The sequence below is a fragment of the Garra rufa genome, chromosome 1 (assembly GCF_049309525.1).
Source record: "Garra rufa chromosome 1, GarRuf1.0, whole genome shotgun sequence".
In the NCBI taxonomy this organism is placed as follows: Eukaryota; Metazoa; Chordata; class Actinopteri; order Cypriniformes; family Cyprinidae; genus Garra; species Garra rufa.
Window position 1 is genome coordinate 38,379,147 of NC_133361.1, and position 14,330 is coordinate 38,393,476.

Below are 14,330 nucleotides of genomic sequence, written 5' to 3' on the forward strand. Positions count from 1 at the left end.
ATTTTAAAAGTTCAAATGTATCAGAATAAACAAATTTTATGTTTGATTTGTGTTATGTATGATAATTGAGCCTCTAACATAATACCTAATATGGTAAATGTGATGTCCTAATTATTAATAAATAAATTAAATAATTAAATAAATCGCAAATTTTTCGCAAATTTCTAGGACTTGCCACCACAAAATTTATAATTTTCATCGCAAAAATCACAAAAAAAAATCGTGAAATCCTGGAGGGACTGATAAACAGAGTAAGGAGAGATGACAGATAGCGTGATGGAGAATGATTTGTAGATCCTGAGCACCACTGACAAGCATCTAATCTTGTAAAATGTGTGGTAAGTACTGCCACTCTGCAGTATACACCAGAGTACATGTGATCACGAATCTCGAAAGTAAAAGGTAAAAAGCAAGCATGCATTTAAAATTGATTTCAATGCCCCTCATATTAATAGCAGCTTCCTGATCTATACAGTTTATACAGTATAATTAACAATATAATTGCGGGAGAAAGCATTAAAATATATTTTTTTTCTTCCAACTTGTATTTATTGCATTTAAGGGTTTCCGTAGTATACGTAATTTCCTTCAGAACATGGTATTCGGATTCGGGCACATCCCTAAACAGCAGTATTTCCACTCACAGCAGCATGTCTGTGGATGTATTGACAAGTCGTATTATTGCTCTGCCGCAGTAGCAGCGTAACAGATATTCCACCAAGACCAAATAAATTAGCATTGCCATGTATATATTACTATGCTACGTTGTCATAACAGAACTGTTTTATATGAGTGAATCACTGAGGCATTACCCAGTCGATTTGTTCAAAACACTACAGTAATTTATTCAGGAATGCAACAAGTAACTGTTTTTATGAGTCAATCCTTAAATCATGAACCTAATTGATTTGTTTTAAAACACTGATTCATTCAGGAAGTAACCAACACTGCTGTGAGCTGCTCAGCACCACAACACATTATTTTGCTTTGGTTTTGCTTAGAACTATGTTCGTCGGTCACATTTACATTTGTACACACTAAAAGTATAGCGTGAGGGAAATTGGCTTGACAATTACCAGCACACGTTTATAGAATCCTGATCAGCACATTTGTCTGCATTGGTTGTGTGTCTGTATTATACATCATACCAGTAGGCTATCTGTATAGAATCAATTTCACACACATGCTGTGCTGTTGGTCTGAATGTCAGCTGATACTCAAAACAACAGCACTCTTGTTTGTGTGACATTGCTTAATACAGATATTGGATTGATGTATAATACAGACACAAACAGTGCAGACAAATACTAAGCTGATCAGGATTCTGTGAAGTCTGCTACTGCCGCTGACTCAGGGGTCTGAGTAATACAGCTGCCCTCTTGATGAATAGCTACATCGAAAAGAGTTTTATCTTGGGAATACATACAGGAACAATATCGCACATTACATTAAAATATTCCCCTAACAAAGACTTGTTACCATGCCTACCAGTCTCTGACCTGCAACTCGGGCACACTATAAACTCAAAATGAATGCTCTTTGATGCCTTTCCACACTGCACATTTGTGTACAGAACACAATGTTGACTGGAGAGAACAATGTTATTGACGTAATAACAACTGGAAAATATATTTAATAGAACTTTCAAAAAGAATTATTAGTGAACAGCAATTTTCTTCAATTTAGGGTCTGACCTTCTTCCATGTAGCCCAGTTCGCTCAGTAGGTATTTTTTTTCTATGTTGGACTGACCTATTTGGCTGTAATTTTGTACTTACAGTAAAATCAGAATGAAGCATTATGCAAAATATGTTAATTACTAATTCCATTGTAGAAATGCACTAATCAAGCCATGATAATTTATCTCATGGTCATGTGATTTTTGTTGATATTTAACTACAATAGTTAACAAAAACTAACAATAAATATACTTCTAAATCATTTATTAATCTTAATGTTAATTTCAACATTTACTGATACATTATTTAAATTATTATTCTTATTTTAAAGACGTGAGCTGATATGAATATATTCAAAATATATTTTGAATGTTTTTTTAAGAAGTCTTTTATGTTCACTATGCCTGCATTTATATGATCCAAAGTACAGCAAAAACAGTACAATTTTGAAATATTTTTACTATTTAAAATAACTGTTTTTTATTTGAATATATTTTTAAATGTTATTTTACACCTGATTTCAAAGCTGATTTTTTTAGCATCGTGACTCCAGTCACATGATCCTTCATAAATCATTCTAATATTCTGATTTCCTGCTTAAAAAACATTTATTATGTTATTATTATTATTTTTTTTTAGATTTCTTTGATGAAAAGAAGTGCAGCATTTATCTAAAATAGAAAAAAAAAAACTTTATAAATGTCTTTATCATCACTTTGGATCAATTTAAAGCATCCTTGTTAAATAAAATTATCAGTTTCTAATTTCTTCCGCCTTATAATTTCAGAGAATGCTGATCTTTAGATCTTTATTCATCATAATAATCCTGAAAAAATGTACTCAACTGTTTTAAATATTGATAATAATATTAATTACAAAAATATTTCACAATATTACTGCTTTTGCTATATGTTGGATTAAATAAATGCAGGCTGGTGAGCAGAAGAGACTTGTTTAAAAAAATATTAAAAGTCTTACTGTTCAAAAACTTTTGACTGGTAGTATATGAACAGTTGTATTTTTATTAACTAACAATAATAATATTAGTCGCTAGTAGCAGCTTTAGTAATAATGTTAGCAAAGATTAATAAATGCTGTAACAAATGCATTGATCATTGTTAGTTTTGCAATAATGTCAACTAATTGAATCTTATTGCAAAGTGTTAACAATAAATCTGGTAAGAGTCTCATTATTTTACAAATATTTTTCAAAATACTAATCATTCATTTATGTGCATTTTTAATAAAGAGCACTAAGCATACAGTACCTTTAGTAAAAAAAAAAAAAAAAAAAAAAGGTTTCTCCAAGGTTTATCCAGCACCTTGGTTGATTGATGATGGTGTTATATGAGTGTTGAACTAGATTTGGCTTCACTTCCAGGAAAAAAGCTCAACTTTCGTCTCATCAGACTTCAATTTTCCTCCACAGTTTTTCAGGTCATCACATGGCTTCTAGCAAACTCCAGGAATGACTTATTTTGGCTCTTCTCAGAAGTGGTTTCCTTCCAGCCACTCTCTAAAAAGAGACTGAATCTATAAAGTGCTAAACAGATTGGTTATGTCTGAACAGTTTCTCATATTTCAGTCAAAGCTCTCAGCAGCGTTGTAGCTTTCCCTTTGGTTACTTCTGTGCTTAGTTTGGTTGGTCTTTACTGCTCTTCTAAATGTTCCATGGATTGTGTAATGTGTGTAAACATACAGTACAACTTTACTCCCCTAACATCTTACAGTGTTTGTTATATTAAAATCTTAACGCCTCATGGAAAAGACAGCTCATTTTCTCTGAGAAATGAAGTTAAGCAACATTGTGTGCCAAAAACAGTAGAGGTTGTATTACATGACCAGTATCTCAGCATATTAACCTAACTTTACTCCTAACTTAAGTGTTCTGCTCCAAAGCATCCCAGTTACTTCTCTGTGTTTGGGTCAAATAAGCCATAAATAAAATAGGCCTTTATCCGGTAATGAAACGTCAGAGCAGTGGGCCACAAATATTGCAATATCCTGACATCATGTGGTGAAGATTGGTACTGGCTCTTTTATTTATATTCCATCTGAAGTGAAATGACGACCTATATTTGTGGATGTATATATAAAATCATTATTTTAAATATAACGATTTATACTTACAATTGATATGTGTATTCACTGCCTTTTAAAACTATCCAAACACTTATATACACTATGTAAGATATACTAAATATACAGCTCTTTAGTTTAAATAAAAACGTATTTGAACCATATTTTTCTCCTTAGGACTTAAAAAAAAAAAACATTAGGACATAATATATGCGAACATTATTCAAAAATAAGCAACTCTGTACTGGTTTTTTTCTTATTTGTCCCCATGTAAGCGGTTGGAAATGCTGAAATACTTGCAAAGGCAGCAAAAGCATATGCTTTAAACCTTTTAAACCTAAAAGCATGGGAGATAAAGAGCGACCGAAATGAATGAACTGATTAATCAACGTTGTAAAGCTACGTCATGAAGTTTGATCAAGACGGCGGATGGATATGGTGATGTGTTGGCAGTCTGCTCTAGTTCCTGCTCTGTTTCATGATTTCCTAGCACTGAGAGGAACGCCACTGTTTCAGAATTTGTTTTATTATAATGGGCTACACAGCGCGGCTAATGTCAACTGTTCCGTTTGTTGCAAAATACTCTCTTTAGTTTTAATGAATAGCACGTTATGCTTCGCGTATAAGCTTATGAAACACAATTAGAAAAAAAAAATATTGGAAAATATGCAGATAATGTCAAATTACGGTTGATTTGCTTACATTATATATAATAGTTACTCTTACAAAATGTATTTTGCTTCTAAGCGCCAAATCTGTTAGCAGGATGGGAACTATTTCTTCAGGAAATCTCTTTAAGCGGAAGGATACAATCTTTCAGTGCGAAACACGAACAGGTGTATGACGCAAAACAGTCGGTCAATGCTACCGTTCACCATCATTACAAAACCCGAGTTACAAGAACACATCCCGTACTTACACTGTGTATGTTAAATATATGTGGAATTGTACCACGAAGTACATCTGTTTAGAAAGGAGATTCAACATGACGTAAGGTAAGAAGACACAACGTTTGTTGGTTCGCTAGCTTGGCGGCTAATCGTAGCGGCAAGTGCATTGATCACTGATGCTTGGATGGCTTTAGCCAATGACTGTTAGTATCTCGGAACGCTTTTATGTGTTTAAGTGTAACGTTAATGTTTATGTCAGATGTATTTTACTAAGTAACGGTGTCGACTATGAAAGTGTCAAACAGATTTGAATTTGTCCTCTCAGCGGTAACGTTAGTTTTGAGAGTGTCGTGTAATATTGAGAACAGTATGTTAATATTTAGATATCTTCCTTGGCATAATTTTCCCTTTAGGTGTAATAATACTGTTTTCGCACGAAATAAGAACAGACATGAACATTTCTTCTTGTTCTGAGGTGTTAAACTCGTTCATCGAAGTTTGCTTGACTGACAGAAGCAGTATTTACTTGAAACGCACTGTTTTAAGTCTAGGTGCTTGTCTTATTATGCCGCAGTGATGATGAATTTCCTGTTTTATTAGGTTCGGTGTCCCTTTGGTACCGCTCCGTTATTTTGATTCATTGGGAACTCCGCTAGTTCACAAACTCATTTCAGGTGCCATATGGTAAATGACTCGCCCTTCCATTGATTATTTGTTTATTTAAAGGTTTCTGTCGACTAAATGAAGAATGCTGTAATGTTCATTTTTTTTCCGCTAAGATAAAAAATACGATGTTAGGGAGAATATTATGGTTTGACGGCTTCAGTCACCATTCACTTTCATTGCACTGAATGAAAGTAAATGGTGACCAGGGGTGTCATTCTTCCTAGCATCTATGTTTGTGTTCCACATAAGAAAGTAAGTCATACAGTTGAGAGAATTCTGACTAAGTTTTCAGTTTTGGTGAACTGTCCCTTCATAAAATAATTTTTAGATGACATTTTTTAGCTTGCACAATTTAATTCTCAGAATAATAATTCTTCATCGTGACTTAATCTTCTTTAATACAATTAGCCTATATTTACTGGCTCAAACAGCACTTGAACAGTATTGAGTGGGTTTGTTTCACTTCATTTAATTTAAGTGATTTTTCCTCACATCCTTTGAATGCAGTGTAACAGTTGGCTTCCCAAAACAAAAAAATCACTTTTTTTCTGTAGGGCGATGTAATTTTTAACATTAACTTCTAAGCCTTTAAAAACAAACCTACTGTAAGCAAAGAGATGTTATGTTGAAGCCATCAGACTGCACTATTTCAGCTTACTTAAGTTGTTCATCAGTAGAATTCCTGGTGAAAACTACATTACCCATCATTCTGAAAAGAAATAATAACTAATAGAATGCAAACAGCCAAGTTTCAGAAGTTTGAAGGGAAATTGATTTTTAACAATATCTGATAAACCTTTAAAGACAGAAGGCTGAGGTTGTTGATTAATTATTAATATTCACCCTTTTCTTCCCGTAAAACTGTGTATGGCCATTTGTAAATTTTATGGTTCTGGCTTCCAGTTTCATCTGCTTCCAGTTATTTTTAGCTGTACAAAACAGCTGTTTTGCTGCTTGATATTGCAAAATTGCTGTGTCTTACCATATTATTTATTTTAATGTATTATCTTAATTATGAGCACACTGGTTTGTAGTGCAAACAGCGGATAATGAACCAGAAGTCTCACCCCATAAGCTTATTTCCGTGTTGGAGAAAAGGTGGATATGCTTTTAATGAACCCATACATTGATTCAATTTATTTTTTTAAATAATTGTGATTAATAGCAGAATGCATTGTCACAAACTACATTTCCCATGATGCTGTACAGAAAATTCCACCAATCAGTGTGTTGCAGTGAGCATGACACACCACAAATATCATGGGAGTCAGTCAGTCAAAAAAAAAAAAAACTGAATATTTGTATGCATATTTGGCAATGAACTTAAAATATGTTTCTATAAATATATTAAAACAACTTTAAATAAATGGTTTTATATGTCTACATTGTTTTTAATTCGGATAATGTTATTTGCAGTGCTTCTTAGGATTGTAGTTCTTTCCCTCGCTAAAGTTGTTAATTACAATCTTGTATCTTTGTCTTTTTGTAAGATTTTTGAACCCAGTTTTTAACAGCAGATGCCACTGCATGCTTTAGGAAAAACGTACTCTGCTTGCTTCCAATTTCTTACACACATGAACCTGAAATTTCCATTCATAAAGTTTGAAAAGGTTGAAGCGAATTACAAAGGGCTGTGTTTACATTGTTCTCGCATCATAAAAGCATTGTGAACTAATTACATGACTCAAGCCAATGCACAAGCGCTCTTCTTTGTGAGCATTTGAGTTTGAGTTGAGCATTTGAGAGAGAATCGCAATGCATTGCGATTCATGGATCAATTCCAAATGCATCGATTTATCATCAGCTTATTAGGCTGCCCACACACTTTTAAGCCTGATTTGCACCTCCAGTGCATGTCCCATTTCAAGGCTTGTCACAAACAATTTTTTGTCAAAAAACCCTCTATTTTGTTGTATCATTGTAATTATTTACCCTCTCCTGATCAAAATGGAATGCCTTCAACTCAGATCATAACTTTACCCCTATTCAGATGGTAATTGTTTTTCATGGGGACGTAAGTTATTTTTACTATTTACAGGGGGCAGTTACTTTTATTGCTGGACGAATTCAGAATGTCGGCATCCATGTTTTCTACAAAATAAGACCGGAAATTGATGGTGACATAATCGGCAGGTGACACAATGACGCGGTCCATTACACTAGTTAAATTGTTTATTTCTCCGGATTTAAACATGCTTGGAAACATTTGGGGTAATGTAAGTATACAAGTCAACAAAATATATAACACTGTTCTAGTGTTTTTTTTTTTTTTTTTTGTTTTTTTGATATTTTAATCCAAAAATCTTGCAAATTGCGCCTTTAAATCTTTTTTGACCACTGCCAGTAGCCAATGAGAGTAAGCAAGCTTTGTTGCATGCTTCTATAGCTGAAACTTGGCAGCCACAAACATGCCACGAATAGAGTACTGAGAAAGTACATCACCCATATTCTTGTTTTTCGGTTTTGTTTTTCACTGTACAAGAGAACGCACACCAGGGTAGCCAGCTGACAATGTCAATTGTCCTTTATGTGTTTTTCTTCTCTAGTCACGTTTGATCTCTCCATGAGTTCTCGTGTCACTGTGAAATCGTTCCTACATTCAACAAGTGTGTGGTCTGGTCGAACCATCTAGTGTGCTTATTCAGAGGATTATAAGGCTAAAAATTGGTTGAAACTGGCTTCATGTCTGTGATCTCCCATGGTTTTAAAATCAGTTTAGATTTGAAAATAGTCTAGTTTGTCCCAGGCCTTAGAGAGACACAAGCAAATTCTACCAAAAACCTAAATAACCAATATGGGAAAATTATGTTGGTTAGAGGTTCTGAATTTCGATTACTTTTCGATTAATTGTCCAGCCCTAGATTCAGCCCTAGTTCTTGAAAGACCTTGTACCTATTGTTGGTTGGTTTTGTTCATGGCTTGTATCCAGGGATGGAAATTAGCACCTGCCACCAGCCAAATGCGGGTGATTTTGTGTTGTGGCGGGTAAACTCGCTCCACCCACCTGCCACCGTGGCGGGTAAATAAAATAACATACTTCAACCGGACGGCGTGAGGCGGTAATGCACCTTAACGTTGGTTGCGAACTGCCGTTAAAATACACTAAAAAGAAGACGACGACGGCGGACACTTTTAGCGGAGGCACACCTTCAAAAAAATGTGGTGATACATCACAGAGGTCTGTTAAAATATCTTTACAATATGCTTTTGAAGAAATATATTGTATTTCGTGCTACAGCGCACATTCTGTCAGACGCAATTCATGGCGCGTCTTTCTCAATATACTGTACAATGCGGCATTCATTCACATCAGATGATAACTCAGCGGCAGAGTTCCACTCACACAGCGGCGTAATTTCCACTGGGGAAAATCCCGTTGGTGTCCACCCAAATGGTTTTGTTAAGTAATCTCTTGTATTTTAGAAAGCACGCTCTACGCTGCCGAGAGTTTCGCGCTATAGTAAAAACGAAACCAAAAGTAAAACGCGCACGCGCATTCAAAAGCAACTTTAAAGGAGAACTCCGGTGTGATTTTGACCTAAAGTGTATTGAATCATGATACCGAGTGTGAACGTACCTTGCATATCTCATCTCGTCTTGTCCACTGCTGTCCGAAATCTGGGGTCAGTTAGCCGATGCTCACAACAGCTTGTCAATGAAAGTCAATCGGGCATCGAAGGAGCCATGTAAATAAATCACTGTTTTACGCCATTTACGAGGCACAAAGTAGCTCCACACTTCATTGGTAGACTTCCAAGGGCCCTGACATTTAAAACGAGACATTGAGAACTCATAAAAAGCACCGGTAGTTTATTTACAAGTAGATTTATACAGACAGTAACTGCAAGAAGTTTAGCGGCCGCCGCCATCTTAAATGTAGTCACGATAAGTCGAGTGTCGAGCACCAAGGAAACTACAACCTGATACGTTGATAAGCTGATAAATTCCTTGGAATTTCTCCCTTGGAAGTCTACCAATGAAGTGTGGAGCTACTTTGTGCCTCGTAAATGGCGTAAAACAGTGATTTATTTACATAGCTCCTTCGATGCCCGATTGACTTTCATTGACAAGCTGTTGTGAGCATCGGCTAACTGACCCCAGATTTCGGACAGCAGTGGACAAGACGAGATGAGATATGCAAGGTACGTTTACACTCGGTATCATGATTCAATACACTTTAGGTCAAAATCACACCGGAGTTCTCCTTTAATACCCTGCGTTTAGAGAGCGACTCCTCAATGCGCGCAAATTAGGCTACATAAAATATCTAGGCTGTTATAGTATGCGGGCTATAAGTTGTGTAGTTGTATCATGATAGAAAAATTTTGTGAAAATGTCAGTATTTTATTGAGACTTGAGATTAAATAAACTGCTCAAGTATAGTAGATCTTGTAGTATTAATTTTTACATGCAGCTACGCATTGTCGGTTAAAAACATTTAGTGGCTGGTAGATTTTGAAATCCACCAGCCACACTGGCCGGTGGACAAAATTTTTTATTTCCATCCCTGCTTGTATCTCTTAAACTTAAAAACATTTTTAAAATCTGTATTTGAAAAATAAATGTGAAAATACTTGCAGAAACACTTGCACTCTAAGGTTTTAATAATTGTATGTGCTTCCAATGTAATCTAAAGATTCCTTTGTCTGTTTAAAGTTGTGGATTGGTCTTTAAATGAGGCACTCCCTTGACATATGCATAGTGTGACTGTATGGTTCAACTCTGTTTATCTAGTGTGGTTCACGCCTTCCTTAAGCACAGAGCAGGTCAGGAGATCCTGCAGAGAGTACTAGCTTATGACACCTAGTCCCGGGACTTCAGATAGGCCTCCGAGTGCATTGTCAAACTGGGACGGAAAACAAAAGTACCCCAAAATGAACACTGCCAACCCTTAACGAGAAAGCTCCCCCTGTCTCTCATCAACCCCACCTCCATCTTTCCTTCCTCCAGCTTTTTCTAGTCACAACATGCAGTGAGTCATGTAGCACGCTGCCCCCATCCCTCCCCCTGTTCTCCCCATCGTGCTGTCGTCAGAGAGCTGCCACGTGCCTCCTCACTCAGCTCATGGCATGAATGGCCTTCGGTTGGCAGACATCTCTCTCAATCACAGTGTCACACACACCAAAGTTATTTTAGCATTATTGAGATGCAACTAGCTTAGAATGAGGGATTTCTCTTTTTTTCTGGTATTAATTTAACTTAACTATAATAAGCTGACATATGCACTTGCTACATGGCAGTCACACTAGCAATCCGGTCATATTTAAGGGAATAACCGACCCAAAAATCACCCTTACTGATTTTTATCTTGACATAATAGGTCTACTTAGGTCTCCAGTCTACTTTTGTGAGCAGCTAGCAGTCCAGACTCAATGTCCTGAGAGTATTAGGATTTGTAACCTACTGTTAGAGGATATTGTGGGATTTCAGTGTTTCTTAGAGTGTCTTTGGGGAGCATTGACTGCTCTCACTCACTGATCTATAATGTGGTGCCTTCGGCTGCTCGCCTCTGTCTTTTTGGTTGCTGTGGGGTCTGTTGCCATAGGGATGATGCTAGCAGTGGTGTTCGCAGCTTGATGAGTAGTGTCATTGTTAGTAAGTGTTTGTTTATTATGGAGACTCCTACAGAGAGCCAGCAGCTGATGGGCGGCAGTCTGCAGTGTTGTCATGACTGTCCTCTAATGAGCCCCAAACATGCTGAAAAGTCTGTTGTGCATGGATCTGTATTTATTTGGGTTTGTAATTGGATGAAGTGATAAGTACTGTTTTTTTAAGGGCTTTAGGTCGCTGTATATTGATAACGTTTTCAGATACATTATTTTTATTAACTTAACTTTGTAATTGTGTAATTTCTTTATTGAGTGCTGTTTTCTTAGCAAAATATAAAGAATTCCTTACAAAAATTATTAAAGATAATTTGCTTATGATGAACAGTTTTACTGATGAGTTTCTGGATTGTCACAAGTCGGTTTTTTATATTTTTTTATCATACACTACCAGTGGACAAGATGTTTTATGTTTTTTAAAGAAGTCTCTTCTTCTCACCAAGCATGCAGGGAATTAGAAATTAATACTTCTATTTAGCAAAGATGCTTTAAATTTATCAAAAGTGATGATAAAGTCATTTATAATCTTACAAAAGATTTCCATTTCAGATAAATGCTTTCTGAACTTTGTATTCATAAAAGAAACATGAAAAAATTATACTCAGCTGTTTTCAACAACAATAATAATAATAATAATGTTTTTGAGCAGCAAGTCAGAATATGAATGATTTCTGAAGGATTATGTGAGAGAAATAATGTTGCTAAAACTTCAGCTTTGAAGTCACAGGAATAAATCATATTTTAAAATATATTCAAATAGAAAACACAGTTATTTTAAAAAGTAAGAATATTTTAATAATTTTACTGTTTTTGCTGTACTTTGGATCAAATAAATGCAGCCTTGGTGAGCAGAAGAGACATCCTTCCTTACATTAAAAAACTTTTGACTGCTGGTGTATTTTGACAATTCCTAATGTCCAAATGTATGTTAGCCAGTTATATAATATTTTCTAATTCTCAACCAGGGGAACAACAAATTTGAAGATAATTAAAAATTATTTAATATAAGATAAAACAAATTATCAAATTATTTCTTATTTTAATTCACCCCCTCTGCAACTTTTTCATTGCAGATCCAGGATTCACACAGTTTTGGATAAAACTAGGATATATTAAATTATATCATATCACAGCATAATTCTATCATTTTGAATTTGTAGACCTGGAAGTCAATTATCCTAATAAGCTATAAAACTCCATGGTCATTTGTATAATGAATATACATTTTTCTAGTTATTCCAAGCTCTGAAATATTTTATTGGGTAGAAATTGTGGTGGGAAAAATACTTCCTTAAAGGGATAAATAAAAATGACCCCATGACTTACTCCCCCTCAAGCCATCCTAGGTGTATATGACTTTCTTCTTTCAGACGAATACAATCTGAGTTAAATTAAAAATGTCCTGGCTCTTCAAGGCTTTCTAAAAAGAAAACCAAGTTTCAGAGTATAAAAATGGATGTGCAAGATCAATGTACGTTACATTTTTGATGGCAGGTCGTTCTTACTATTGAGCACTGTTAAAGGCTAGATTTAGCACTATTCATCCAGGCCCACATAAATCAATACACAACCACAGGATGTTGGTGTCCAGCTCTTTTTCCTTTAGTGTGTCTATAAGGCTCAGTTATAGTCCTTCATGCCAAGTAATAATACCTGCTTCCAGGAGGTCCTGTGCTTGCATTATGCATGTTCAGATAACATCTACGTTTTTCCATCGCTCTCTTTCTTACGTGACGTTGAACACACACCGACACACACACACACACACACACACACACACACACACACACACACACATAGGCAGAGCAGGAAGATAAGCTCTGGTGCTTTTATAGAGCAGTCCCATACTCAGGCTTTGGCTTCCATTCAACAAGGAAGTGATTTATTTTAAACAAATGAGGAAATTGAATGGTGCATTAGCATACCCTCTAAAAAGCCTCTGGCAGCCAGCGAGTTTCTTAAAGGGATAGTTCACCTAAAAAAGACGAATACAATCGGAGTTATTTTAAAAAATGTCCTGGTTCCTCCAAGCTTTATAATGGCAGTGAATGGGTTTTGAGAGTTTGAAGTCCAATAAAGTGCATCCATCCATAATAAAAAGTATTCTACATGGCTCCGGGGGGTTAATAAAGGCCTTCTAAAGTGAATCGATACATTTGTGTAAGAAAAATATTCATATTTAAAACTTTATAAACCGTAGTTTCTAGCTTCTTCTGACTGTCATACACGTTCGCCATGTGCAGTACTACTTTTTATGATAGATGGATGCACTTCATTGGACTTAAAAAACAATCAACTGCCTTTATAAAGCTTGGAAGAGCCAGGATATTTTTAAACAACTCCAACTGTATTTGTCTGAAATAAAAAAAGTCATATACATACATAAATCAAGGAGTAATTTTCAATTTTTGGGTGAATATCCCTTTAAAACACTGGAGCAAAAACCAAAAGATTTGTGGAAGAGCTTATAGGTGAGAATCCTGGCATCAGTATTGCTATCCTTGCTTTTAATGTGGGTGGGTCTATAATCACATATCCCCCTCTCTCTCACATCGCTAATGGGTTTGTCATGAGTTTAGTGGAGAAACAAAGGCTGCCTTATGTTAGGCTGTGAATACAGCTGATGTCAGTGTCATGGAGAGAGAAGTTGTGTGAGGTAGTGTGTTGTCTATGGGCCCACTGGCATGATTAATTTTTCCAAACATGCTGTGCTGCGGAAGATTTAGCTTGCCGTCGTGTGCGTCTGCATTCGTTTGGAGAACTGGAGCATGGAGGAGGACAGTATTAAGGTGCCTGCAACTCAAGTTCTGCTTTAAAAAGGTTTCAGGCTCTTCGCTTCCTCATAGTAGACTTGTTTTTCTCTTTTTTTAATTGCACTAAAGTTACGACGTTATATGATATTCTGTCTGTTCACTCCTTTAAAGGCCTGTTTTGAGGTGATTATTTTCAGAGGGTGTGAATAGCATTGATCACTTGAGTAATCATGCTCTCTGTGTGGCTTTATATTGTCTTAAGGGAATGTTTTTGGTTTGTTTTGTTCTCCTTATCTAGGGACTGTGAACCTTGACCTGACCTATTCCAGTCGGACTCCTCTCTTTAGGCGAAAAAACACTCTTCAAACTCCAGGACCATGTCAAGTAAGCTTACTGCATGAATACACAAAATAAAAATGGAAGCATAGTTGTATTTGTGTATTGTCAAACACAGTTAATCCCCTCATAACGTTTTCTGATCTCTTTAGCAGGTAGTTACACTCCAGCCCCAGGGGGCCCTTTTTCAGCCCTCACACCCAGCATGTGGCCCCAGGACATCCTGGCAAAGTACTGTCAGGTAGTTTACTCATAAATTTATTCATTTTATAATTCTCTAAGTGCCAGATTAATGTTATACTGTTGTTGTAACATCTTCATT

At 35.9% G+C, this 14,330-nt stretch overlaps 1 protein-coding gene across 7 annotated transcripts in view; it reads left to right on the forward strand.

Moving 5' to 3' along the window:
• Positions 1–4,592: 4,592 nt before the first annotated feature.
• Positions 4,593–14,330, forward strand: part of sgsm3 (small G protein signaling modulator 3) — a 40,632-nt gene continuing 30,894 nt past the window's right edge. For 5 of the 7 annotated variants that reach the window (XM_073839860.1, XM_073839816.1, XM_073839843.1 and 2 more), the window contains exons 1-3: positions 4,593–4,752; positions 13,971–14,056; positions 14,161–14,249. In XM_073839860.1, the coding sequence (XP_073695961.1) occupies positions 14,050–14,056; positions 14,161–14,249 (96 nt within the window). In that variant the 5' untranslated portion in view covers positions 4,593–4,752; positions 13,971–14,049. Of the gene's footprint in view, positions 4,753–13,570; positions 13,709–13,970; positions 14,057–14,160; positions 14,250–14,330 lie in introns of those variants that run through there. The other 2 variants (XM_073839834.1, XM_073839825.1) reach the window with 2 other exon arrangements.